The sequence below is a fragment of the Strix uralensis genome, chromosome Z (genome assembly GCF_047716275.1).
Source record: "Strix uralensis isolate ZFMK-TIS-50842 chromosome Z, bStrUra1, whole genome shotgun sequence".
Lineage (NCBI taxonomy): Eukaryota > Metazoa > Chordata > Aves > Strigiformes > Strigidae > Strix > Strix uralensis.
The window spans coordinates 9,944,371-9,970,089 of NC_134012.1; the positions used below are offsets into that span (position 1 = coordinate 9,944,371).

A 25,719-nucleotide genomic window follows, 5' to 3' on the forward strand; every position below is an offset into this window, starting at 1 on the left:
AGCCTCAGCCCTTCCCCAGCCCCGCCGCCCCGAGACAAGTTCTCAAAGCGCCGCGCTCGCCCCGCCGCCGCGCTCGCCCCGCCGCCGCCCCCCGCGCCGTCCTCCACGGCGGCGGCCGGCCGGCGGGCGGGCGCAGAGCACCCCGGGAGCTGAAGTCCTTCCTCCCCGTCCGGGCGGCGGCGGGCGCGGGGGAGCGGGGCAGGCGGACTACAGCTCCCGGGGGTGCGCGAGAGGGCGGGGCGGTGCTGGGGGCGGAGCGGGGACAGCTCCGGTGCTGATCGCGACGCGGGTTTGTCGGCAGAGCCCGGGCGGGCGGCGGCGGCGGTTGGCGTTGGCGAGCGAGCGGCAGCGGAGCGAGCGGCGGGCCGCGCCCGGCGATGAGGCACGAAGCGCCCGTGCAGGTCGGTCCCCGGACCGGAGCCGAGCCAGCGGCGAGGGGGCGGCCGGCGTGGCGCGGGCGAGCGCCCGCGGGACGGGGCGTGCAGCGGCGTGGCGGGGCCGCCGGGCCGGGCTCTGCCGCTGATGGCCGGGGTGTGTGAGGAGGAAGGGGGTGAGGGCGCCCCTTGCGTGAGGGGGCCGGGCGTGACTTCGATGGGGCCCGGGGGAGTGTCGTGACTCTGTGAGAGGGGTCCCCGGCGGGCGGTCTCGGCAGGCGGGGGGCGACCGCGGCCCGTCGCGGAGCGCGGGTGCGGTGGGGCCGGCCCGTCCCCCGCGCGGCGCGGCTCCCCGGGCCGGGAGACAGCCGGGGCAGGAGGCTGGGCGGCACGGCCCTGCGGTGGCCGCCACCCCGCCGCCGTGGCCGTGGGTGGGTTTCGGGTGGCATTTGGGCAAACCGAACGGCCTCTTACAGATACTGCCCTTTGAGCGTTGGTCGCAGCTCCCCTGGGAGTGAGTGGATGTAAGTGGTTAGGTGATGTGATGTAATGAGGTCCTACCCGGTTGCAGAGGAAGTTGCCACTTTATCTCCACCTGTTTATTCAAGGACCGTTTATCCATCTGCACCAGGGAGAGATGGCTCGTGGCTAGAACAGGGGGTAGCGAAGAGGTGGCCCCTTTTCAGCAGTTTTTATGTATAGATAAATATAATGCCCCTTAGCACTGGAGGAACAGATGCAGTATAGATACAAGTTACATTACGCTGAGTTTTTAGCAGTTTTTGGGTTGTTGGTTCAAAACAGTTTACACTGGTGAACTGTACTTAGTTATTAATTAGAACCTCTTTTATAATCTCATGCAGGAGCTCCGGGGACCCCAGACTATACATTCAAACACATGACTGTTTTTTAATAGAAGATTGGTCATGTTACCAGTGGATTGGTGCAATCAATCCCGCTGATTTTACACGATGCAAAGAGCACTTTTGCAGTCTGCTGTGATTTAAGTTATGAACTGCGGCTCTGTTAGCTAATATTTTTAATGCTGGATATCTACTCTGTCAGTAATAGAATTTCAGCCTGAAGGGAAAATCTGCATCCTCTTCAATATGCATGCTCAAAAAGAAGTCTGAAATCTTAAGCTGGTATGGAGTTGGGTTTGCTTGACTTTGGACAGAGACTCATAATCTCATAAATCTTTTGCAGAGAAATTGCTCAGATGTCACATGCTGAAACCGTTCAACCAAAGAGGTGCACTAGAAATAAGCCATTCTTCAGTAAGAATGTCATTCAGTTTTATGGTTGGAGAACAGCAGTAATTAGTATGCTGTTTAAAAAGCCTCGTTCCGCATGCTACATGCATGTGTTGGAAATGTTTATGTGGTATTTGCCATTTATTTACACATACTTATTGAGATACTGAAGTCGTGTTTATTATGTATTTCTTTGGAGAGCATTTCATTAAAAGCAAATTTCACTAGTAAAGGATGAAAACTACAGATTGGTCTTCGACATTTTTGACAGGTGTTGAATTCATTGACGTTGTTAAATACTTGTGTAAACAAAATGGGGGTACAACATTAAAATAAAATCTAAAGAAAAGAAAGTCCATATATAAAAAAATATGTACTTGACACATATCAGAGAAAACTTCCTGTTTTTTAATATGATTATCAGTACAAACAGATTATTGTTGAATATAATTGAAGTCAGCAGAAATCACAGCCTCAGTATAAAAAGAGACAGCAGAGAGCTATAAAAACCCCTACAAATTCCACTTCTTCAAGGCTGGTGAGATGGTCAAACTGTGTCTATTTTTAAGCATATTTCATCCAAATTTATAATTACAAGCATTTGGATTTTTCCAAGATGTGAAAATGCAGTCTGGCAGAGGAGCTTTGATTTTTACTTGTTGTTTCTGCATGTTTTTTTTCCTTTCTTCTACTTACACTATTCCTAGCATACTCAAATATTATTCTTATTAAAGATTCCCATAAAACAATAGTCTTTTGTGGATTCTTCTTCTTAAGAATCCTTTTGTTTTCCAACATTAGGCAAGTATTATTGGTCCTTGTTTAAACGTGGTTTAGACTGGTCAAACTAATTGCTTGATTTATCTCTTTTAGCTATCTGATTTCCTATTACATGAAAGAAATGTAGTTGCTTCTTTGCACACAACGAATTTACGGAGCAGTCTGTTACAGAGCTACCATCTCTGAATTGAAAAGCAAGAAAGTGTGATCAAGCGTATGTCTTTTGATCATGACAATAACAACTCAGAGGACAGTGTAAGCATTATTTTTTTCCATTTCCATCAAACAATAATTAAAAAGAAAACTAAAAAGTTAAAATATTTTATCAGGCTGGGAAAAAGGGCCTGTGCAGTGGCACTGTGTTTCTGTGTTTGAGTTCTTTGTTTCAGTCTCAGGCTCATGCCATTTCTCTGTAGACAAGAAGGGCCGACAATTACCAGAAAGGCAGCCCAAATAGTCCTTCCAGAGAAGAAGTTGCCTAGTGTAAAAGTTTGCTATTGTCATCTGCTGGGTATAATTGAATCTGAGTCAGAGTTTGTGACTACTTTTCATTTTTCTAGCCATGTTTGCAAAGAACAGGTATAAGTCTTAGTAGTCCTTATGGCCATGGAGAGGACTTTGGTTTAGAAGTCAAAAGCAATGAACTCTCTTTTCTGGTTAACATAGAAGTCTGTATGGTTTCTACATGTTCTTTTAAGAATTGGTCTGAATTAGTTGAAATGTCTGTGTATCTCTCAGGAGTTTCCCTTAAGGCTTTCATGGTACTTTCAAAAGTGACAATTCAATGGGAAATTCTCAGTGATTCATACACTGATTCACTCACTTCAAGTTTTACTCCTTGTCTGATTGTAGCATGCAGATTTTCCACATACCTGCGCTTTGCCCAAATAAAAAATCAGGACTGTACTTTGGATAACCTGTTCTAAGTGTTTATCAGAGCATATGGGCATTAATGGTGGCAGTTTGCCACTAGAAAATGCTAGATCTCTAGGGACCCTCTCTTTCACTTGCAAGGGCATCAGATAATTTCAAAGGTGACTGAGGCCATAGAGATGAGGGAAAACTAGGAAGTGGGAAATAATCTGTAAATAATCTGCTTTGCCAAGAAAATAAATGCAAACATTTACTTCTTAGCTTTTCATATCCTGGTGTCACTGGCAGTGGTTATGCCCAAGCAAAATGGGTTTATAATAGACAGATCCAAACACAACGAAGAAGGGCAATAGCAAGCAAAAAGGCTGCTTCCAGATATTTAAGAGGTTATTATAAAATTATTATGAAAAAAGCCAAACCAAAGCTATTAGACACAGGAGTTACCATGGCAGCTTATCTCCTATCACTCAGCAAAATTATCAGGTAGGCCGGTCTCGGTTCAAATTAGAAGCACTGAAGTAGAAGAGCCTGCCAAGCCACTGAGTCCACAGAGCAAGTTATATACACCTTTTTGTTAACTGATCAAGCTGCATTTGGAGTCAGTAGTCCTCTTTCTGTCACTACCCCTTTTTGGAAGTGTACTGTGGAAGCTTGTTCCCTTGCTGGTTAGATACTTTCTAATCTCCAACTCAGAGGCACTCAGGGCTAGTTTATACTCACCTCTTAATGTCCAGTGTCTGCTCCAGTATACATCAGTCTAAATAAATCTCATTCCCTAATGTTCACTTCAGACTACTATCTAGAGAAACAAGCTCATGTTTTGCTTTTGGTTGGTTTTTTTGGGGGGGGGTTGTTTTTTTTTTTTTTTTAGATTTCTCTCATAAGAAAAGCTCTTCATTCTTCTGATCTTCCTAGTAATCTCTTTCTGTACTTTCCAGTTTGAACTCAGTTTTCATAGACACGCTTGACCAGAACTGTTACTAATGGCACCTCAGCAATGCCTTAGATAGTGGCATTAGTATTTTACTTTATCTCTCGGCCTGATGCAGCTGTTCTGGCAATTGAAAAGCTGCACAATCTTTGTTAGTCTCTTGACCCTGAGAGCTTCACCAAATAGGGTAAATGGCAGAGGGCTGTAACCATCTCATCTTCATGCTCTTTCCTACCCCCCAGTAACTCCAGGTTTATTTCTACTGGAGTACCTGGTCTGACACAGCTTGTATTTTTTCTTTTCAGAGCTGTCCTATTTTGGTGGCTTCTTGACATCCTGTGTTAGACTAATTCACTTGGGGCTTTTTCTCTAGTTTTGTCACTATTTGGAGAAGGGGATTTTGCTGTACTACCTAGAGTAGTAATTGGAAATATGTTTCTTAAGCTACCCTTCTCATGGAGAAAGTAAACTTAGGTTATAGAAGGACAAATGTGGGATAATGCCCTGGCTCACCACAAGTAGATTTTACCAGAATCCATGTGTTAAAGCCTTGCCAGAACCTTTCTTTACTGCACCTTGCATTCTGCTGTCCTGGGCAGCTGCCAGTACTGTGGCCACGTTCATGCTACTTCTGCAGATATGAAGCAGGTGGAGCTTCTTTAAAATGTTTTAGACTCTCACCTCTCTGTATCTTCCAGATATTCCCCAACTTGGCATTTCAGTATGCCGCTTATAATAAATCTAACTACACCTTTCAAACTGGGTTATGATATGCTTACACATACTGATGAATCTAACCTCATAATACCTTGAAGCAGACAAGCTTCTTCTGGTGCTGCCAAGTACATTGATTCACAAGCTGTGCTCTGCAGATGGCTGGGCAATCCATAAATTCCAAGTAAGTGGCTGGTCCATTGTCCACTGAACTTTGTTAAGTCTTCTTAATTGGTCAGTTAAAAATTAGATTATAAGGATTTGTGAGAATTGGCTGTGGTCTGCATCTGTGGATACCGATGTATTCATTGAGAGCACACCAAAAATAAGAGGTGTTAAGCAGCTTGCCCAAGGTGTAGAAAAAAGGAAAACAAAAGTCATAGGATAACTCTGAAAGAGTTAGGAATAAAATCCAAACTCTAGGTTATTGGTCTGGTATTTTACCTGGAAAATCATTGAATTCTTCATGACTGTGTTATATTGTCATAGAGTTCTTATATATAAGGATCTTGGTAACATTTTTACTATTCCAGTGATGACATTTGGTTTGCACATTAAAGGCACTCACTTGCGGTGCATCCTACATACAGTCTGTTGAGTTACAAATGTTGAATATTCCCATTGTATTCCATTGTTTCAATATCCATTGACTCTGTTTGACTAATTATATTTTACAAAAAGCAAAAAGATCGCTTCACAAAAAGCTGCATGTGCATAGAACTCTGTCCTTTTACTAAAATAATTACTCAGTTTCTTTTTAGAAAGCAATGGAAATGTATCTATTTCTACACTGTATATAGAAAAGGAGCGTTGCTCTTTGAAACAATTGTAAATTAGCTATTCAGTTTCTATCCTTACTGTAGATAGAAACAAGGTATTTTCCCTAGGGTTACTATTGATCTTTTCCTTTAAGACATGCCTGTTATTATAGTTTTTAAAAGAAAACAATGCATTTGTGAAAGACACAAAGGAATGAACTTCAGTATTTTCAATCCCAGTTTTTCTTGCCTTTTGCATTATATTTTCCAGAGGCAATTCATCCTGCATTAGGCATCCAGAGTGGGGTGCATACATATGTTGAGTGCATATATAAGTGATGTGCAGGCCAAGGAGGTCATGTCACACTGCTCTGCTTAAGTGAGAAAGCTGTTCAAATTAATTCTGTCAAAGAATGTGGTCCTCTAAGGCCGCAAAGAGTAACACAGACAAATGTTTTGTTATTGTCATGAAGGTGTCAGGTAAACAGATACTTCTTCAGACATTTGTTCTCAATCCTGCCCTGTTTTAATCTGTTCTTTTGGGATCAAGGAAACAGCTGAACATGAGACTTGAAAAGTGCCTGGGTCTGATATAGAAGACTCTGCTTAATGATTAAACTTGCCACATTTAGGAAGTCTAAGGATGTGCTGTAAGCAGGGAAGCATACAAAGCCATTCTTTTTTGTCCTTGGACCGTATTCAAGCTGGGGACATACCTTCTCCCTGTTTTCATAGGGAGCAGACATGTGAGACCTCCTGACCTTAGGTCTTCTGATCTTTGTCTTGAGCTTAGATTTCACAGTGGACTCTCAAGTCTGTCCTGAGTCCTCTAGGAGGTGTTCTGAGACTCCCTCTGGTGCTAACATCCTGATGGGTGTAGGGATCTGAACAGGGACTCATTCTACAAAAAAACAAGTGTGCAATATGCCCGTGAAAATAGCCTTGTGCATTCTGTCTTCAATTTTACTAAATAAGGACAAAATTTTACTGAAGAGAAAACAGTGCGTTTTGCTGAAAGTGATGCTTGTTTAATATATTCATTTAATTATTTGAGCAGAGAACTTTGTCAAAATAAATGTAAGAGTTTTTCTTTCTTGGAAACAATATATTGTAGCATTAGCAAGATTGGCATCTTTATTTAGTTCTCATCCATGTATGTAGTACTTAATTACAGGTCTGAACCTTCTGGGTGGTTACTTCCAGCATCATTTTCAAAGGACGAACATAACACCAGCACTATTTCTTCACATTTCTTTGCCAAATGCCTCCGTAATAGGGACAAGTCCTGTTAGGAGTGAACTGCCATAGTAATGCATCGGGAAGTGGGCTACAGTACATCCCATACTTACTTGAAGTCAGCAGCTTACATTTAAGAAAGAGAAGCACTGCAGGCATATTGACAAAGTTCAAGAGGACCAAGCATCCTGGTCTCCCTTACAGTCACCAGAAAAATGGGGATGTGAATTGCACTCTGAAGAATCTGTCTTTGTGCTTACTACAGAATGACTGAGTTTGGGAAGTAATGGCAAAGTTTTAGCACCCATACTGAGTTTGATTTGTGTGCAGACTAGTGCAGGCACTAGCAGTTTTCTAAAACTCGTTTGGGTTTTGGACATGAGGAAGGATCACTATAGGTAGTGTAGGGAGACTGGCTTTCCAGGCTGAAGTTAGTGTCTCCAAACAGTTTGAATTATCAATACCTCACTAATCATCTCATGATTCCCCAGGTGGGAGGTGGAGAAATTAGTCTTTCCCAGGCCTTTCCTTTGCATTCTGCATCCTGTAATAGGCAGACATACTTCTACCCGTGAAATAAAAGATGGCTGCAATTCTGTATTCAACGTGCCCATAATTCTACCTATGGTACTGCAAGTAATGAATCCACAGGTTCAAGGCACAGTGAAGGTGTTGGCGTTTATTTTTTTTTATTTTTAAAGAACTTTTAAGGAAACTATTGCATGGGTAACACACATAAACATATTAATTTAGAGGAGCACTGAAATTTCTTTGTGGGGAATGTCTGTGTTTAAAACCATTCACAGGAAACATGTTCTTACTCTGAAGGCTACATAATGTACAAGATTTAGCAAGACTATTATTAGAATCTAGGTCTCCTGATTCCTCTGCTCACTGAATCATACTGTTTCTGAAGTGTTAGGCATTAAAGTACATGAGGATGAATTGTAAGGCATGTAGGACTCAGGGCAGCAAATTAAATGAACACTAAAACCCCTTTTTGTAAAACCATAAGTGAGTTGAAGAAGCTACATGGAAGGCTTCCTAAGAGATAAAATCAATAAACAAAGTGATTATTCTTCTTGCTAGAAGTGGCAGCTACTGGTTTCAGCTGCTGCATTACAGAGAGGAGCCAGAAGGGCAGCAGAACAGGCTGCTGGAGAAAGTATACAGGCATCCCCAGACACTGCACAGTCTTCTGTCTGCTGGACTTTATTGACTTCTTGCTGCAAACTGTACACAACATCAGCATACTCTTTACTACTTTATAGGCAGTTGTGATTAGACTGGTATAAACAGCATTTGATTTTTCTCATGTTCTAAGCAAAATAGTTTTACAATAAGGGAGAATAGTGGACAGGATTTGTTTCTGTCTTTTGCTATGGAAATCAGAAAGGTGGAAGATTAATGATGTGGATGCTTGGTAGTACTTTGGGTTTTGTTCTAAAACTTCTTTGTTGCACATCTGTGAAAGAAGTGAATAAATATTAAACACTTAAGGTGCAAGCACATAGGTACCCAAGAGTACATTTAATCAAGAACTTTAGTCACTACCAAATAAAAGGGTAATTCTGAAATCAAACACTCCTTACTGCATTATTTAGTAAATATAAATGTTACACTGAGTTTCCTCTCAAAAGCTTGCTACTTCTGTTGTCTCCTTCAGGACTTTTTGTCCCCACTTCTAAATGCTTCTTCAGTAGCCCTAAGAGGCTGTCATACTGTTATTTGTACTATGAGACAGCAGAATTAACTCAGAAAATATATACAGTAATTGAAGTTCAGCTGAGAAGGTGGGTTAGTGTACAGCCCTCACCCTGGTTCCAGCTGTCCTCTCTGATTGCCCGACTGCACTCTGAGGTGTCTAACTTAGAAAGCTTTGACGTGAGCTGCTTTTCCATAAACCTTTATGTTAGGATATGATGTCTGTCTTTCTGTCTGAAATCAGTGTGCAAAAGTGTTACCCCTAGTATTGCCAAACTCCGAGAATTTAAAATCCTGCCAGGCTCTCAAAATACTTGAGATTTTTTTCTACAAAAGCATGAGAGGTGAAACACTACCTAGTTCTAAGTTCTTTATTTTTGCCATCTGTTTTCTGAGCATCCCATGTAGAATTTTGGTCAGGTTTTCAAGTTAATCTCTGCAACTCTCTGAAAGCCAAAAGTGTACTTTTTATAAATGGAACCCATGATCTTAGAGCAAAATAAGCTTGCTATTTAGCAGTATTCAGTAATCCATGATTATTTAGGATTTTTGTATGGATTAGAATCTGTATGTTAAGGGCACAAATTTTAAAAGATTGACAACTGCCACTTAGGATGTTGTTGCATTAACACTGCAAATTCCAGAACTATAGAATAGACTAGCACTAGCAAAAATCAAGACTTTATTTCAGAGGTATATACCCAACTCACTATTTAATGATACAATAACTGAAAGCTGGTAAAGACAAAATGCTCTGAATAAGGTTATAGTCATTATAAAAGACAACAACATATTTATAGTAAAATAAATAGTTCAAGAATTTTATCAGATGTAAAACATATTAAGCTTTTTCTTAAAAATATACCTCCTATGTCATAACACGGCATTGATGTCTTATTTTCTTCCTGTACAAGTGAAGCATCTTTGCTATATTTTCACCATCTATTTCATTCATAGCATTTTCTGAAGGTCGATCTTTTTAATGATATACTCAAGATCTGTCCTGGATTTTTATATTTTTTTTTGTACCAGTCACTAGTGATGTTTACATCCTCTTTTTCAACTTGAACTATTACCATGGATACAAGAATCATAAAAAAGAATTAAATCTCTGTGAACTTCTTACTGAGTTCATTGACACCTGGTATCAAAAACTCCAACAAAAATCTAAATGTTTCCAGTTTTATGTGATACAAGAGACAATAAACTATTTCTTTTTATTTTGAATTACAGATGGCATCTGCTCAAGATTCCAGATATGGCCAGAAAGATACATCTGACCAGAACTTTGATTACATGTTCAAACTCCTCATTATCGGCAACAGCAGTGTTGGGAAAACCTCCTTTTTGTTCCGATATGCTGATGATTCCTTTACATCTGCATTTGTAAGCACAGTTGGGATCGATTTCAAAGTAAAAACAGTTTTCAAAAATGAAAAAAGAATTAAGCTACAGATTTGGGTAAGCCAAAAATAATAATTCTATGAACTAGGCAAGCTGTAGCAGTTTGCTGGATAACATTTAAGCTACTGTAGGTTTGCACTGAATGTCATAACTTATATATATATAGATGCATAGTAATGAAAAAGCAGTTAATTATTTCCTGCATCATTTTACTGTCTTGAATAATAGAGTGTAGGCAGTATTTTTAAGGTATTGCAATACAGCAGAGTATATATTCTGAATCATTTCCATTAAGAAATGATACAGGTTGACACATATTGATATCTGTGCAGTGAAGTATAAGCAACTGTGCAATATATAGGCTATTGAAAGTGATACATGTTATTAAAAAGTACCTTGAAATATCAGTTAGGATCTTGTTTCTTCACACAAAAATTATAAATTCATGTAGGAGCTATAATAGTGGGTACATAACAGAAGGCATAATTTTTTGCTCCGTTAGTTATGTTTGTCATCCTGATCACCTGAAATGTCTTCCTTCTTCTGCTGAGAAAGAAAACATGGGGAAATGGAGAGTGTAACAGCTGTGTTGCCGAAGTGTATAAAAACCCTTGTCCTTGCCTATATCTTAGAGATGGTAGAAAGATGCCAAATGTAGGAGAGTGTGATGCTAGGGAATAGGTGTTCTTTTCTGCAAACTTTCCTCAGAAAGAAAGTATAGCCAAAACTTACTTATTCAGGAGCTGGTGCTCACATCTCATAATTCTTGGGTGATAGGGTGATACTCACTTAAAGGAGAGATGAGGATAGCAGAAAATTTAACAATGTGGGACCTGGAGTTAAAGCTTCAGGTCTTTGCCATCTTCCGTGGGTGCTTGAAAGTTTTTGAGCAATGTTTCCTTTGTGAGATATTCATAACAGCTTTATTAACCAAGATGTTATTTTTTTGTGCATGAATACAAATAATTAAGAAATTTATTTAATGATGGGCAGCCATTAAATCTCAGGAAACCTCAGATCAAATATGACCAGTTAATCTAACATGTTTTGAACAGCAGATAAATTGAATATAGTTTTAATATTTCACAAAGGTGAAGTTCCCAGAGTTTCCTAGCCTGTTTCTCATTCATGTCTTTTTAGTTAGGCTTCAAACCTTGGTATCTCAAATAATTTGTTATTATGTGCCCTCTAGGAACTGGAACACAGACTCTTTGCCTCTCAACTTCTCTACTTTTTTAAGCTTAGATTCTTGCTATTATAACAGTGCTACATACTAGGTAACTGTACGTCATGTGCATGCTTTCACTGCACTAACTTGCTAGTTTCGTTGTAGTGCTTTAATGTTGGAGATCACATGGTAATTCACATTGACATTACCTTATTATTTTTTTATAATGGAGCAATAAAATTGTGTTCACATTATAGTCTTTACACAGTTCTTCTTTTAATCACCAAGTATCCTCTACAATAGAATTTATTGTTCATGTCTCCTGCAAAAGCAGCAACATTAGTTTACAATGTTGTATTAATATGATTAGTTTGACACCAGTATATTTCTCATAATGCCTCTCCACAGCAGACTACAAATATGTGCTTGGCTCAAAGCAGCCCATTAATCTAAATGTGTTCAGGGCTATCCATGGCATAGAGAGGATGTAGCAGCTGTAGTCTCGCCAGCTGGAAGAATCTTTCAGTTCTAGCAAAATGGACATTTTATTGTTCTTTGCATGGCAGTAACATGCAGAGTCCAAACGGACTCTGACAGTCCTTGCCCAAAAATGCATGTAATTGAAGTGGGTGAAACAAACACAAGGGCTCCACGTCCCTTAGAGAAGAGGGAACAGAGGCTCAGAGAATGGAAGATACCTTCCTAAAGTCACCTACCAGGACGCAGGGTTAGAGACAGCACTTCAGATCTTACTTTCATGCTAAAGCTTTTTACTCCAGCTACTCCAGCCAGCACTGCATCTTGGGTTTGTTTTTTTTTTTTTTTTTTCTAATTAAAATTTTAATGCCAGTTCTTAAAACGCCTCGTCATTGCCAAATTAACTCAAATTGCAACAGCTCGCTATTGTTGTTTGCACTTTTTAGACAGAGTATTCTGCATTGGAGCATTGTGTTGCAGTTATGGTTACTAGTAAATCAATTGACTGTTGCACCTCTGGGACCTTAAATAAAATCAGTTAAGTATCTCAGAAAGCTATTCTAGTGCACAAAATCTGAAATAGAGCACTATTACCCCATCTTGTAAGCTATATCAATAGCCATATTGTTCTTGATATGCAGTATCCGTATATGTAACATCTGTCTATATTATACGTTATTACTTTTCTTTGATTATGCAAATGTCTTTCTAAAATGAATAGTACTCCTACAATGTCCATTTCCATTTCAAACTGCGTTTATGAAAAAACGGTTATACTAGATAAAATATAAAATTGAATGAATCACAGTGAGTGTGATTTGATGATAGTTCTGAGTAGAAACATGCATGAGGTTATAACACTTCCTTCAAAATCACTGGCAAAGTATTTGGTGACATAATGTGATAAATGATATTCAGCATATATGAAACAAAATGTTCCAAAAAAATCTCACAGGTTTGAATAGTCAGAAGAAACTGGAAGTGCAACTGTAAAATGTGTTCTGAATGACAAGATCAGAACTGAATTACTTTGCCATGTACTGCAGTGAGGAAATACACGGAATGCTGCTGCTCTGCTGTCCTTGCCTGGAAGTAAGATGCAGAAACGTGTAAATAGTAATACTGTTAAGTCACTAAAATTCCCTAGCTAGAGACACAGTTAATCCAAGGTGTCCTGTTACGGTTTTTTACATATTCTTCTTGGGCAGATATTTAAACTTCACATTTAATAGCCCTCTCAGGATGATACTTTGTGTTTAACCTGAAGCATGTCAGAGCTTGAAATGCAGATTTCCTCAGAATAAAATTCACATGCGCTTACCAGTGAAGGGTGCAAGTTTGTTTGAGAGTCAGCCTGGATACTGAAGGAAGGAGTCATTATTTCTTAATAAAATTCACTGTGTGATTATCACAGATGAACTAATGAGGGTTAACATGTTGAAGTAGGTGCTATCTTACTGGGATGCCCTGCAAGTCTTTTGTTTGAGATTTTTTCTTGTTTTGAGGCAATGGTGTCTTATTCTTGGATTCAAAGGACCTGAAATGAATTTTCTTCTTTCATTGTTCAAGTTAGGGAGAATGGGGCTCTCTCTAGTAGTTACTGTTGTATCTTTTTCATACGGTCAGAAAGAGCCTGCTGGGAGCACTGTAACGTTTGGTTTGTTTCCTTCTGAGCCAAACCCCTTCTTTCCACAATATTTCTTACTGGAGTTGAGAAAGGTTCAGAGTTCAAGTGCTATATTCATTAGTGATAGCACATTACTTTGTCATAGGACCATCAGCTGGCCCTGAAATTTTGTTTCACAGCAAGTTATAAATGTGACAACCCTGGTATGGACATTACGAAGACAGTATATTAACAGGTTTTTTACCTATTAAAGGAGAGAAATCCATTAAAAAAAAAGGTGTTTTACCTAAAATGGTATTGATTTCTCAGCAGGAAGTATAAGAAATTTTGGAAAGGAATTGTGTCAGTATGCAGCACATACATGCATAGGGTGAAAGTGCATCAGAGGGCTTTAGGATGTTTTACAGTGTCAAATAATACATTTTTCCTGCATTTGGTTTGAGCTAGTAATATAAAAGGAATGAGACTGGAAGGCTATAAGATTCTTTCAGTTTCAAACTGCTAGATTTCAAATTATGTTGAATTAAAAAAAATGGCTTGTCAGTCCTAATTCTGACATAAATGCATGCTAAAGAAAATGATTAAAAACTCAGAGGAGCAAATCAGAAAATAAAATTAAGTTTAACCTTATAGATCTATCACTGTATTCACTGTATAAATCACTACATTCAGTATACCCCGTAGCTGTGGTGCCATAAAGGTTTGCATTACTTTTGTAAACTCTCAATAGTTTAATAGACTGTGAGAGCTTATGGAGAAAATATAGGCTAATTTGCACAGTAGAATTTGTTAGCTAACATTTGTTCATAATAAATCATTAGCATAGGGGGAAAACCAGAAAAAATAATTACAAATATTGATTCCTAGAAAAAAGAATAAGATTTACAAAGACAGGTTAATGTATTTGTTTAACTGACAGTGTAACCATACCACATCTTTAGCTCATGTTTAAAACTTACCTGATCAGAACTCTCAGTGATTTCTAACTGATTTCAGTACAAATTTTGTTTGAGGAATAAAGCATCAAGTTTTCTCTCTCTGATCTCTTTATTACACAAAAATGTTCTAACTTCATTAACACAGCAATATTTGCATAGTTTCTGTCTGATTGCAGCACTTTAGTGCAAACATTAAATAAGAACACTGCACTGCCTTTTGCTGCTTAGATTGCTTTTCCCTGGGGCTAGCCATGGACTTCATGGACTTGATGGACAATGATCACACATAAATAAAAGATATCCTCCTAGAGAAGATAGTATAAGAGCTGCTTGTGTCAGCATATCCTTCCTAGAACTGTGTGTGATAGTTTCATTTGATATCCAAAATGTTGCTGTCTTCACATCAACTGTTTTCTATAAATTGTCATAGGGTTTAGGGACTAAGTGAGGTCTAGGTTTTAGAAGCTGAATGAGGAAATCCCATTTCATCATTTAATAATTATAGTAGCTGTTAAAAAAGCACCTGATTTTTTTCTCCAGAAGCTCTCTAACAGTGCTTTAGTAGTAAAAAGGGGTCCAGTTAAAATAACAATTTTTTATCCATGTGTGTGTTAGACGGATCTGTGGGAGTACCAGTATGAATGAAAATTGTCTTGATATTTGAGTCTTTAAGGGGTGTTCTACAGCAAGTGTGGAGGCAGTGTGGTATTGCAGAAATACCCCGTAACAGTGACTAAAGCTATAGCATCAGTGCAAGAATCACTAAATACACTGGTTCAGGATAAAGGTAGTGAAAGCTGAAGCAATAAAAGAGGAGTTAAGAGTAGCGTATGGAGATAGCAGATAACGAATGTAGAAAATGCTTCATCGCAGGAATTTCAGGGCCTGATTTTGTCACATGACTCATCTGAGTATTTTTAATTCATATGATAGCCACATCAAAGTTTTTTTCATGATTCCTTTCTTGGATGCTGGTGACAATGTGTAGCTGTGGCTTTGAATACACAGCCTTATGAGATGAGGATAGTAAATCTAATATTGAAAATCAAATTTTCTCATCTCATCATGAAAATCAAATATGTATCCAGTAATATATCAGGCAGCAAGTGATTTGAATACAGCAGTATAGAAGGCTGAAAACTGCAGGGATTTGGGATTTCTCTGGATCCATCTGTACTAGTAAATCAAACACACCAAGATTGTTCTTTGGCACCGAGTCCAGCTGACATGGAATAGCTTTTGTCTATATGTTTAAACTCTTTTAGTCTCTGAAAGAGGATGGACACCCAGATTTTGTATTGGGAAATGTCTCTTCCTGTTCTAAGTCCTGAACCTGGCCCAGGAACTGTCTGGTAGAGTGCTAGCAAGCCAGGGTCAAAACCATGCCAGAAAACATGCTGGCAGTTTCACGGTATAGACAAATTCCATAGCCTTGAAATGCTCCCTGGCACAACTTAATTTGCTGTTATAGGCATGGCCTGAGAGGGCAAAAGCTCCAGCCAGCCTTGAGTTAGGCTCATCTGTCTCTGGGTGATAAGCAATTCAATGTGTTCACAAACGTTGTTCTGTCAGAAAGAACCATTCCTGGGAAAAGATGACTAATGAGGAATGTAGTTGTGATGGCCAGAACACAACCTCTTTCTGGAGTTTTCCTGTTAGCTGAAATAAGGTAAAATTCTGGGCAGCTTTTGTACTGATTTAAGCTTCCCCCAACAGGTGAATGTTATCCCAGTTGTGGTTTGATATTGTTGGCCTAAAATCTTCCCTGTCTTATCCTCTGCTTATTTCTATGCAATACATATCTTTGAAAAGCCATGACTAATATTTACCTGAAAGCTTGGGGTAAGATCCTATTTTCATACTGCTGTATTATTTCATGCAGTGCTTCTTACATCTTTATTGATAGCTCTTCCTCTTATGTGCAAGTCATATTTGGTATACTTTATTTCTCAGAAATACTGACATTCATTAATCATTATTTTTCCACAAGGTTTTTTTTTTCCCTTAGTTTTTGCAGCTCCTGGACTTTTCAACAACAAATATTAAAGATTTGCACAACCAAGGAAAAGTGCATTGTAGTACAGACAGCACTGTTGTGTTTAGATCTCGGTCAGAGAACCACCAGGAGTTTTTAATCTTTGTATAGCTTGGGAATCTTAGTTACTTCCAAAGTATATTTTCCTTAATTCAGGGATTCTTAGTGCTATCTTTACCTTGCCCTGTTTATTCTGTATTCTGTTTCTTGTACCTGTTCTTCTGTTTGTACTGAACTTGTACCCATGGATCCAATTCAGCTCAGGTTTCCACTGTGTTAGGTAAGTAGCCAAGAAAAAAATGGTTGAATAATTCACTTTTAGCCAGTCAAGTGGGAATGAACAGGTGGGAAGGGGAGATGATTAATGTAGATATTTGTTGGGGAAAAGAAAACTGCTTACCTAAAAAGCAGACAAGAAAGCTTGCCTTTTCTCTAAACTTTAGTAGATGCTAGTAGTTTATATAATCTATATAATGTATACATAATGTAAATAGTTTATATATCTTAAAGCTTAAAGGCATCAGAGCGGAAGGAAATATAAGCAGAGACTGAAAAGATAGTATGTGTGCTGTTATTTGAAATTTGACTGCAATTGCTCATAGAATGAGGCATGATGTGAGAGAAAGCACCAAAGAGTCTGAGTGAGAATGGGACCAAGACTTTATGAGACAGGGCACCATAAATGATTACACATACTACACATGATGCTTTGTATTATTTCCTTTGACATCACACTGCAGAAGTGGTAACAGATGTGATACTACAGTCCTTTACTGGAAAACACAAAACTGAACTCTGTAAAAACTCTTGCAAGAAATGCTACCTTGGGGCCTATTCTGGGTGTAAAGTATAGATGTATCCATCATAAACAATAAACATCTTGTAAAACTACTTGATGCATTTCTTGTATAGAACCAGGGCCCAGTCTTCAATGCTAAAGAAGATCTTGGCAATGTAAAAGGCATAATCTGTTCAGATGGACTTCAGTGCAAAGAGCACATGCCGTACACTTTGTGAGACTGGCCATGTTGGCCAGTGATGGCACTTTTAAAATTGATATGCTTTTATTTAAAAAGTAGCTGGCTATTCAAATATTGATGTGACATTACAGTTTTATTGCTATAAAAAGTGCGTGTCTTGAGGGTTTTAAACATTGCTGTAAACCCAACTCAAAAAAAGGATGGTGCCTATCACTTCAGCACCCTGGTCTAGAGCAACCTGTGACCTGATACCATGTGCTTGCTCTTACACTCAAACGCACCAAAGTGGTTGCAAACTCCCGGGCTCAGATAGTTTGAAGAGGACACTTGAGGTAAATGTCAGTCCTGCAACTGCAACTAACATTAAATCAGTCCTTTTCCCAATATTCCATTTGTTTTGTGAAAGCCCTCTGTAATATTAGGTCAAAGATTTTACTCTGTAATTTTACAAAGTTTTGTGGTTTACAAAACCCTCCATTTCCTACTTCAACAATTTTGCTGTATAGCTTTGCAGCTTAGAAATCAGGTCCTTGTGACCAGCTTAACACTATATATATCATAGCTGGACTTTATTCTCTGATAAAGACTCCTGTTATCAGTAAAATGATACATCTGTATTCAAAGGCAAAGTTTAATTGGAAAGAGAAGGTGGCATTTAGCATAATTAAAATTCTAAATAAGGCATTGCTTAAGTGGAAATTTCCATGGAGATTCTTTAAGAGAAACTGAGCTAGTTTAAGACATTTTCTAGAACACTTTTCTATAGTGTGTCTTAGGCAGCTTTCTTCATCGGACTCCTAGGAAATGCATCTTGCTATCATTTAGTCCAATAAATCATCATCCTGCCAGACCTAAAGTAATTGCAGCTCCCCCTAACCTGTGACCAGGCAGTCTGGTATAACATTTTTTCAGCTGCCTTTACCTTCCACATCATGATCTGCAAGTCACCAGCTTTTCCCATGTAGGGAAGCATATACCCTAAGGACTGTCATGGACCAGCACTTACATGTGTGCAAACATCATAAAGGTGCTACACAGGCTCCTTAAAAACTGGTGATGAGAAAAGGAAAGGGAAGATATAAAAGTCTTTTACATGTGTGTACCTGAATAGCAAGATCTTTGATTTTGCTCAAAGTGAGTAGTCAGGATGGGAAGGAAAAAGGGAATGGAATGGTTTTGCTGTGATAGGGGCCTAAATCAAGAGCAATAATCTTGGGCTAATGTTGAAAAACAAATAAGCTATTTTAATTTTTCTGGCTCAATAAAATCCAGAGAAATCTGACAGTATACTTTAAACTGTGACATGTAACTTATACTTACTAAGCTATCATTTCAAGAAGCAAGAATAAATCTATTTCTAAAATGAAATTGATGTTGACAGCATTCCTTAAAGTGAAGTCAACTGGGCTGCCAGGACCTGTGAACCATTTTAGAGGTACATTTAAGACATCTATACAGCTGCAGTGAATCTACAAAGGAAAAAAAAAAAAAAAGCCCATACAGGCTCTTCCCTGCATTTTAATAAGATTCATATTGTAGATTAGAGTAAAATGTCGCACTCTTGCTGTGCAGTCCTTGCTTTGAAATCAAAGGACCAGAGCCTTGGACGGCAGCCATAATGAAAATACCAGGAAAAGGGGAGTATAGAAACAGTATTTAAAGCTCACTTTTGCCTTCTCCTGCTGCTCAGTGCAAGCTGTTTCCCTGTGCTGTGTTAGAACAGCTTGAAGTCATTCTGAAATTATGCTGGGTTGAGACGGGCACAAGTGATGGAGAGAGGATAGGGGTCACACGAAAGCAACTCATTTTTATTTAACACTTCCCAATTTGCCTTATATTCTGGAAGTAAGCTTAAGTGCATTTTGTAAGAAGCCAGAGCCATAAAGGGCTCTGTGTCACATCAGGGTAATGTTTGTAGTAGCTAACACATTATGAATAATGCACCCAGCTTTTATATGTGAAATGATGACATCAAGCAAAACAACATCACTGGAGGATTTAGCTCTGTATTTAAACTTTTATTTCTTGGTCAGCTAAGAAAAATCAGTTAGGATAATAGTTCCATTTTTTTCTAGTAAAGAAGCTGATTTTTCTACTTTTCTTTCTTTTCAGTGTAGTTGAAGGCTAATCTCCCTCAATCTTTTCTGAATAAATATATTGTTCTTCTGTAATCATTGAGGTGTTTTCTGGTTTAACTCAGGTTGTTTTATTACTCACTGCTCATGAAAAAAAATCTTTGCACAGGTTTTTCCTGTTACTTATTCATTAATTGTAGTTTGAGAAAAACAGAGAATTCTGCCTCAGTGAATTCAGTCAACACTCAAATGGAAGTTTTTGATGATGTAATTTAGCCAATTGTTTGTTTTAAAATTAGGATGATACCTAGGTATAGGGAGTTCTTACTTTCTTGCCCATCAGGTTAATATTTAGGTATATTATAAAAAAGAAAAGAAGGAATTTAGGTCTGTCACAGTAAATCAGTTGTTCTGTTCTGACAGTGAGAATGATATTTGGTGGACATTTTTGCCCCATATAGTTTGGATGCTATTGACTTTGGTTTATTTTATTTGGAAATAAAGCCATTCCTGCAGAAAGGAATATGAAGTAACCTTTCATAGGGGTTTCTGGTTTTCCTTTCTAGATGGTTTGGTCTGTCACACTGGCTAGCAAGGCCTATATTTGTTCAGCTTAATGAATCATTCTAGGATACGCTGGGCTAAAAAAAGCCTGGAAGTGTAATACTTTATCATTCTATATTCACCTATAATTAGGACCTATAATTTTCCACAGTGTCCTGAAATCTTCTGGGACTGCTTATTTTTGACCTCTTCTCGAAAAGGTATTTAAATTCTACTCATCGTATGGGACTTCTTTACAGCAATAAGTGCAATTTACTTCAACTGTAATTTCTTTGGAGAAATCTGTTTGTGATTAGTGTTCCTAGATTTTAGTGAATACAATCACACATGAGATGGCTTCACCTATGTTAACTATGAACTAGAAATGCAAGAGTGAAGTGTGGAAGCATCCCAGTTGGCTGGATGTAAATGTAATGTTCTTTAATTACATGAACAAAACAAATCAAGGAAATTTCCTGGAGAAGATAGAGTTTAACAATGAAAAGAAGGATAAGGAACGAATGACAAGCTGCCTTGAAAAGAAAGAACATCAAATTTAGAATGCATTGTGGAAAGCTTTTAGGACTCAAAAGGAAACTTAATAAATAGTAGGTATATGCTAATAAAACTTTTTAATGCTGGGAAGTTGGGAAGTGTTAGAAGTATAGAAGAAGATCAGTATATCACACAGAAAAAAATAGTGACTTTCAAGTGTTAAGTAACAGAAGTGGAATTTAATTTAACAGTACCAAATTGGGCACTTTGGGAACAACAAGAAATTATTTTGAGGATTAGAATTTATTCAGTTAGCAACCACTGAAGAAAGGCACAATCTGGGCAAATGAGAAAGAGAAAGGATTCCTACCAACCATCCAATGAAAAACAGTTAATACAGCTGTTGCATGTGCCTGGTGAAGTATTTCCAGAGAAAATGGGACTATTATCTACTGTACTGGAAGTATTTCTTAGGGAGAAGGGAACTCAAACTGAAACAGGTGCAGAAAAACCCTATTGTAATGAGTAGAGGAACTAAAGGAAACAGAAGGAAACAAAAAGTGTGTCTTTTTTACTCTAGAAAACAAAGGCAAGACTAGTGTTTTGTTTTTTGATGAAGTAATTTTTTCAATAAATATACTTAATTTTGTCCAAAACACACAGTTCTCTGCTAAGAAACAGTTTGGATGGGAAAAATGTGTAGGCAGACCTGTTATTTACATGACATTGCTGTGCTGTTAGAAGAAACCTGTAACAAATGAACAGGATATGCACCGATGGTCTGTATAACAGACAGAGACATTCATGAATTGCCTTAGAAAGCATGTGTGGAGTTCAGCTGGCAAATGGCACATGCACTGTTCTGAATGCTCTCAAGTGCTCCCTCCCCAAACATGCAGTAGAAATTAATGCTTGTGTGATAATTTGAATATGACAGTGGTCGTATAGTACCTTAAGGACTCAAGTATTTGTCTTGCTTCACATCCATGAGCCACTATCCTTCCTCCTGTTCTTATTTAGACTAAATTTCATTCAGAAAGTCCATCCATGCAGGTGCTAAGAATGCTTTTTTAACAGCACTCTGCTTCAGGCAGTTTAATGAAATGATGGGGTCAGAATAGTGTCATTAGCTGACAGCATTCCATAAGATAGAGCTGGTGGCAGGTAGGAAGAGTCAGAAGCATTATGATCAAGGACGATCAACAGGAAATCAATTTTGTCATTGCAAAGGAACTCACTAGACAGCAGCTGAGCGTGAACATGTCTGCCATGTTGCAGGGAGTATAGAATCTCTCAAGGCAGAAAGGCATTGAAAAGATCATATAATGGCAAGGGAGGTTATAGTTGCTTTGGCTGGGAAATGGAAAGGCTGAGAAAATCAGTATTGTGCTAATTAGAGAGAAATAGACAAGAAAGTTATGTGATTGAAGCATAAACGAGGAGTCCTGTGAAAATGAATATCAGACCTGAAGCAAGACAGTAATTAACAGCCTGAAGGATAAAAAGACCTTACAGAAAAGTCAGGTAGTCCAGGACAAATGCCTCTACACTGAAGATAATGAATGCCATTATGATTATACTGGAACAGGAGTCTTAAAAGCTAAATGGCAGAAACAATGATAGAAGGTGACATTTGTATATAACACTCTTAATCAGACATCAGTTCTGGGGATTAAACCCATATATATTTAGACCTAAAATCATGAGCATTGCTTGCTTTATTTGAAAGGCTAAGACTGCCTATGGAAATGTCTGGTTTTGTAAACCAGCCATTGTAAGGTCTGGTCTGTATGAGAGGAATGAACCTGTGATTTTAAAGGGGCAGAAAGAAGAATATCTGGAATCTCTTCATACATTCTGTCAGTCTCATACATGTGGATAAGCAATGGATCCTTGCTAAAGGACATTGCACATGCTAAAAGTTTACATGAGTTAAGAGAAGTCTGGGGAAATTTGTGTAAGAGATACTGGGAGTATTTATAGACATACAAACTACTTCTAGCTCAGGAAATCACAGAGCTGCATGTGGTTGGAGATTAGGGGGATGTTAAAAAAAATATGGCCACCTTGCTGTTACAATTTTCCCTAAGCATTTAATCATTGACACTGTTACAGAGGGTAATGACTAGATATACTTTTGATCTCACTCAGCAAGACTGGTCATACATAAATGTTTATTTACATGTAAAACAGATCAGTTCTTTGCCTTCTTCCAGGAGAAGCTTCCCTGCTTTTATGAAGCTGTATTTCCTAGCTGGAAAAGTGCAAGAAAATTCAAGTCACAGCCATTTTAATACTCAGGCCTGTGTCATGTACAAATGAACCTTAATACTTTGAAAATAACAGGGTCCAGGGAAATAGGAATTTTACCTGCCTGTCCCTTACAACAAGGTTTTCTCAGAGCTGTCATGTAGTAGTACACAAGTACACAATCACAGAAGAGGTTGGAGATGAGGCATGGCAGGACTGCAGTCTTCTTGTTTTGTCATGGTGAAGGATGCAGGGTCAGGAACTGGGTAGAATCCAGGAAATCTTATGGTAGTATTTGTCCTTTGATTCCCATTTTTAAATAAAATACATTTTCACACAAGTAAACAAGGAAGCAAAATGAGGGAAAATTGGTAGTTTACATTATTAGCCCAACCTGTATTTGGCTAGAAATAAAAACTCTTGTGGGTCATCTCTGAAAAATAAGTTGAGTAACCTTGATTTAGAAAACCCTGTTTTCCTTCTGCAAACATAGGAATGTTACTATTGCCTACCTGACTTGCAATAACCATTCTCTCTTGAGCTCTTAGTTTCTTTTTAATTCTTCCTTTGTATAAACTATGGAGTTCACTCTGACCACAGCACAGCCCTTGGGACTTAATTCTTTGATATTTTCCATTTTGTGTTGCCAGCTAGGAAGTGAAACAGAATTGTATGACTTTCATTCTCTTTGCATATAAAAGAGTAAGTAAATATGTACACCTTCTTTATAAAGTGGGAGGAGGTTTTCAGGGAAGACTGGCTTAGGTTTGGATAAGGAGATTGTTGTATTGTGAACATGTTCTGGAAAGATGCTAGGGGCTGTCTCTGTTGACAATGATGGACACACATTTATTTAATATATCTTTTGTTTCAGTGCAATCACTGTGCAAAGCAAAGTTTCCAGCACACAGTGTCTCAGTGTTTTCAGCACACAAAGGGTCTCGAACACAAAGCAATGACGCAGGAGCACAGCATGGCAGCCTACCATAGTAGAAACAGACAATGTTTTTCTAAACCTTTTTAAGTTTGGAGGCTTTTTTCTTTTCCCTTTTGCTTTTTCACCTGATTTATTTCCATGTTACTTCCAGTGAGAACATAGAGTACCCATTGGGTTTGCCTCATTTACAGCCCAACTCCAGATAAACTCTGTTGAGTGCAAAGGTAAATCTGTTGGGTTTTTTTCCCTATGTACTTAGGAAATAGGACTACTATGTCCCTATGTTCTTAGGAAATAGGATCATTCTGCCAGGCCCAGAGAATTCACTTCCTAGAGCTGTTTCTTTCTGATTATGCAGAAGGGAGCCTGTGTTAATGATTTGTCCAAATAGAAGTTTCAACAGACCAAAATGAGTGTATGTCTTCTGTGGGAACTCAGATTTTCAAGAGTAGCACTCATCTTTTACTATGGCTGTTTTTTTTGGAAGCATATAGTTAAATCCACAGGTACAGTTCAGTGACACAGGGACCCCTTGTTTAGTGTGTTTATAAACATGGCCTACGTAGAATGAATTTTAAATGCTGGAAGTTTCTTTTATTTTAGCAATTTAAAAAAAATGGGCAGGGTCACCCACATAAAATGTCCGTTATTATGTCTTCCATTGATTTGTCTCATTAAATATAACTCCAAACCTAAGTAATATAGGATTTTTTTTTTTCTGTCTGACTTGTGGATTTTGTCAGTAGTGTATGAACAAGTGTTTTAAAAGTGGTTGATTGTTTCATAGTTTTTTATCACATATAACTTATATTTTAGATGGCTGAATCCCACCCTTAACAGCTGGAAAACAAAGGAGTACCTTTGACAACAAGTACAGCCATTGGTTGAGAGATTGCTCTTGGTTTAGTAATGGCTTTTCATAATTTTTGCAAAAATCTGTGTGCTGTAAATTAATGACCACCACTTTGGGCAGGTTATGAGTAACACATATTAAGGAAACAGACACTAACCAGTGAATCAGTTTTATGCATGCAGAAGCCTCCTTTAGCTGGATGCCATTGCTGAGATGACGCCAGTGGTTAATAACATTAAGGCATTTTTTGTATATTAGAACCAGGTGCCTGTGTTCTCATTCTGAATTTGACTATCTGGTGAAGAAAAGGATTTTGCAGAGGAAAATTAAGATGGGTGCTAATATTTATTAGTCAGGAAAATTTAGAGCTCAGAGACTATGCCAGCTTTGTTAAATTTTTGAGAATGAGGGTGGGAAAGACAGTAGCCAACAGGGCAGAATTTTTAAGCAAAACAATAAAGCTTTCTAATCCCACTGTGTATGGATAGATGCTTGCATCCCTTTAATAGAAAAAGGTTATATTCATGATTTGGTCTGATGTCTCTATGGAGAACAAATTATTATCTGAATTTTATTGTAATCATGGGTCTATCTGAAAAACCTTTGTGGCAGAATCCAGGATATTCTAGAAAGTGTCTATACTTTTTGGTCCAGAAAATGTTGCTGTTGCTGTATATGTTTACAAAAAGGTGGAGAACTGAGAATAGAACTCTTACAGTTTCTTTGGGTTGAGGTTGTATTTTCCAGTCCTTTGAAGACAGGTCATAATACCTGTTACAGGCTGATAGATTTAAGATCCTCTGCACACTGCTAATTGTTTCCAGTTGTTTGTGATGGATGCTTCCCATGGACAAAGAGGCTGCACTTCCTTAAATTTGCTATTTTATCAAGCATTTCTGGGCATGATTTTTCATAAGCAAAAGCTGCTTTGTTACAGTCAGTGGCATAGTGCCTCATAAAGAACTTGTTAAGGGGGTTGTATGATTTCTTAAGGCTTTTAAAATTTTTGAATGAACATTTTTAAAAGTGCTTCTAAGACTTGTCTTCTTTCCCCAAAATCTTCTGCAAATGGGTATGTGTTTGTGTTTGGAAAAGGATCAGATAGATTTTTCCAGTGGACATGGGCCAGGCAGCCAAAGGACTCCGGAGGCAATAACTGAGATCAAAAAAGAACTTTAAAATGACCTGGCAATAATTTCCTTGTTTTCTTCTGTTATCTGTGGGAGTGAGCAGGAATCTGTGCTTCATAACCACGGCTTAGGAAAAAGATATGTAATTAATTCTCTCAGTAGTGAATTCTGCTCACCAATCCAT

At 38.4% G+C, this 25,719-nt stretch overlaps 1 protein-coding gene across 2 annotated transcripts in view; it reads left to right on the plus strand.

Moving 5' to 3' along the window:
- The first annotated feature begins 299 nt into the window (after positions 1 to 299).
- The window catches only part of RAB3C (RAB3C, member RAS oncogene family), a 144,752-nt gene continuing 119,332 nt past the window's right edge, over positions 300 to 25,719 (plus strand). Inside the window, exons 1-3 of one of the 2 annotated variants that reach the window (XM_074856051.1) lie at positions 308 to 401; positions 2,501 to 2,662; positions 9,857 to 10,084. In XM_074856051.1, the coding sequence (XP_074712152.1) occupies positions 2,624 to 2,662; positions 9,857 to 10,084 (267 nt within the window). In that variant the 5' untranslated portion in view covers positions 308 to 401; positions 2,501 to 2,623. Of the gene's footprint in view, positions 402 to 2,500; positions 2,663 to 9,856; positions 10,085 to 25,719 lie in introns of both variants that reach the window. The other variant, XM_074856052.1, reaches the window with a different exon arrangement.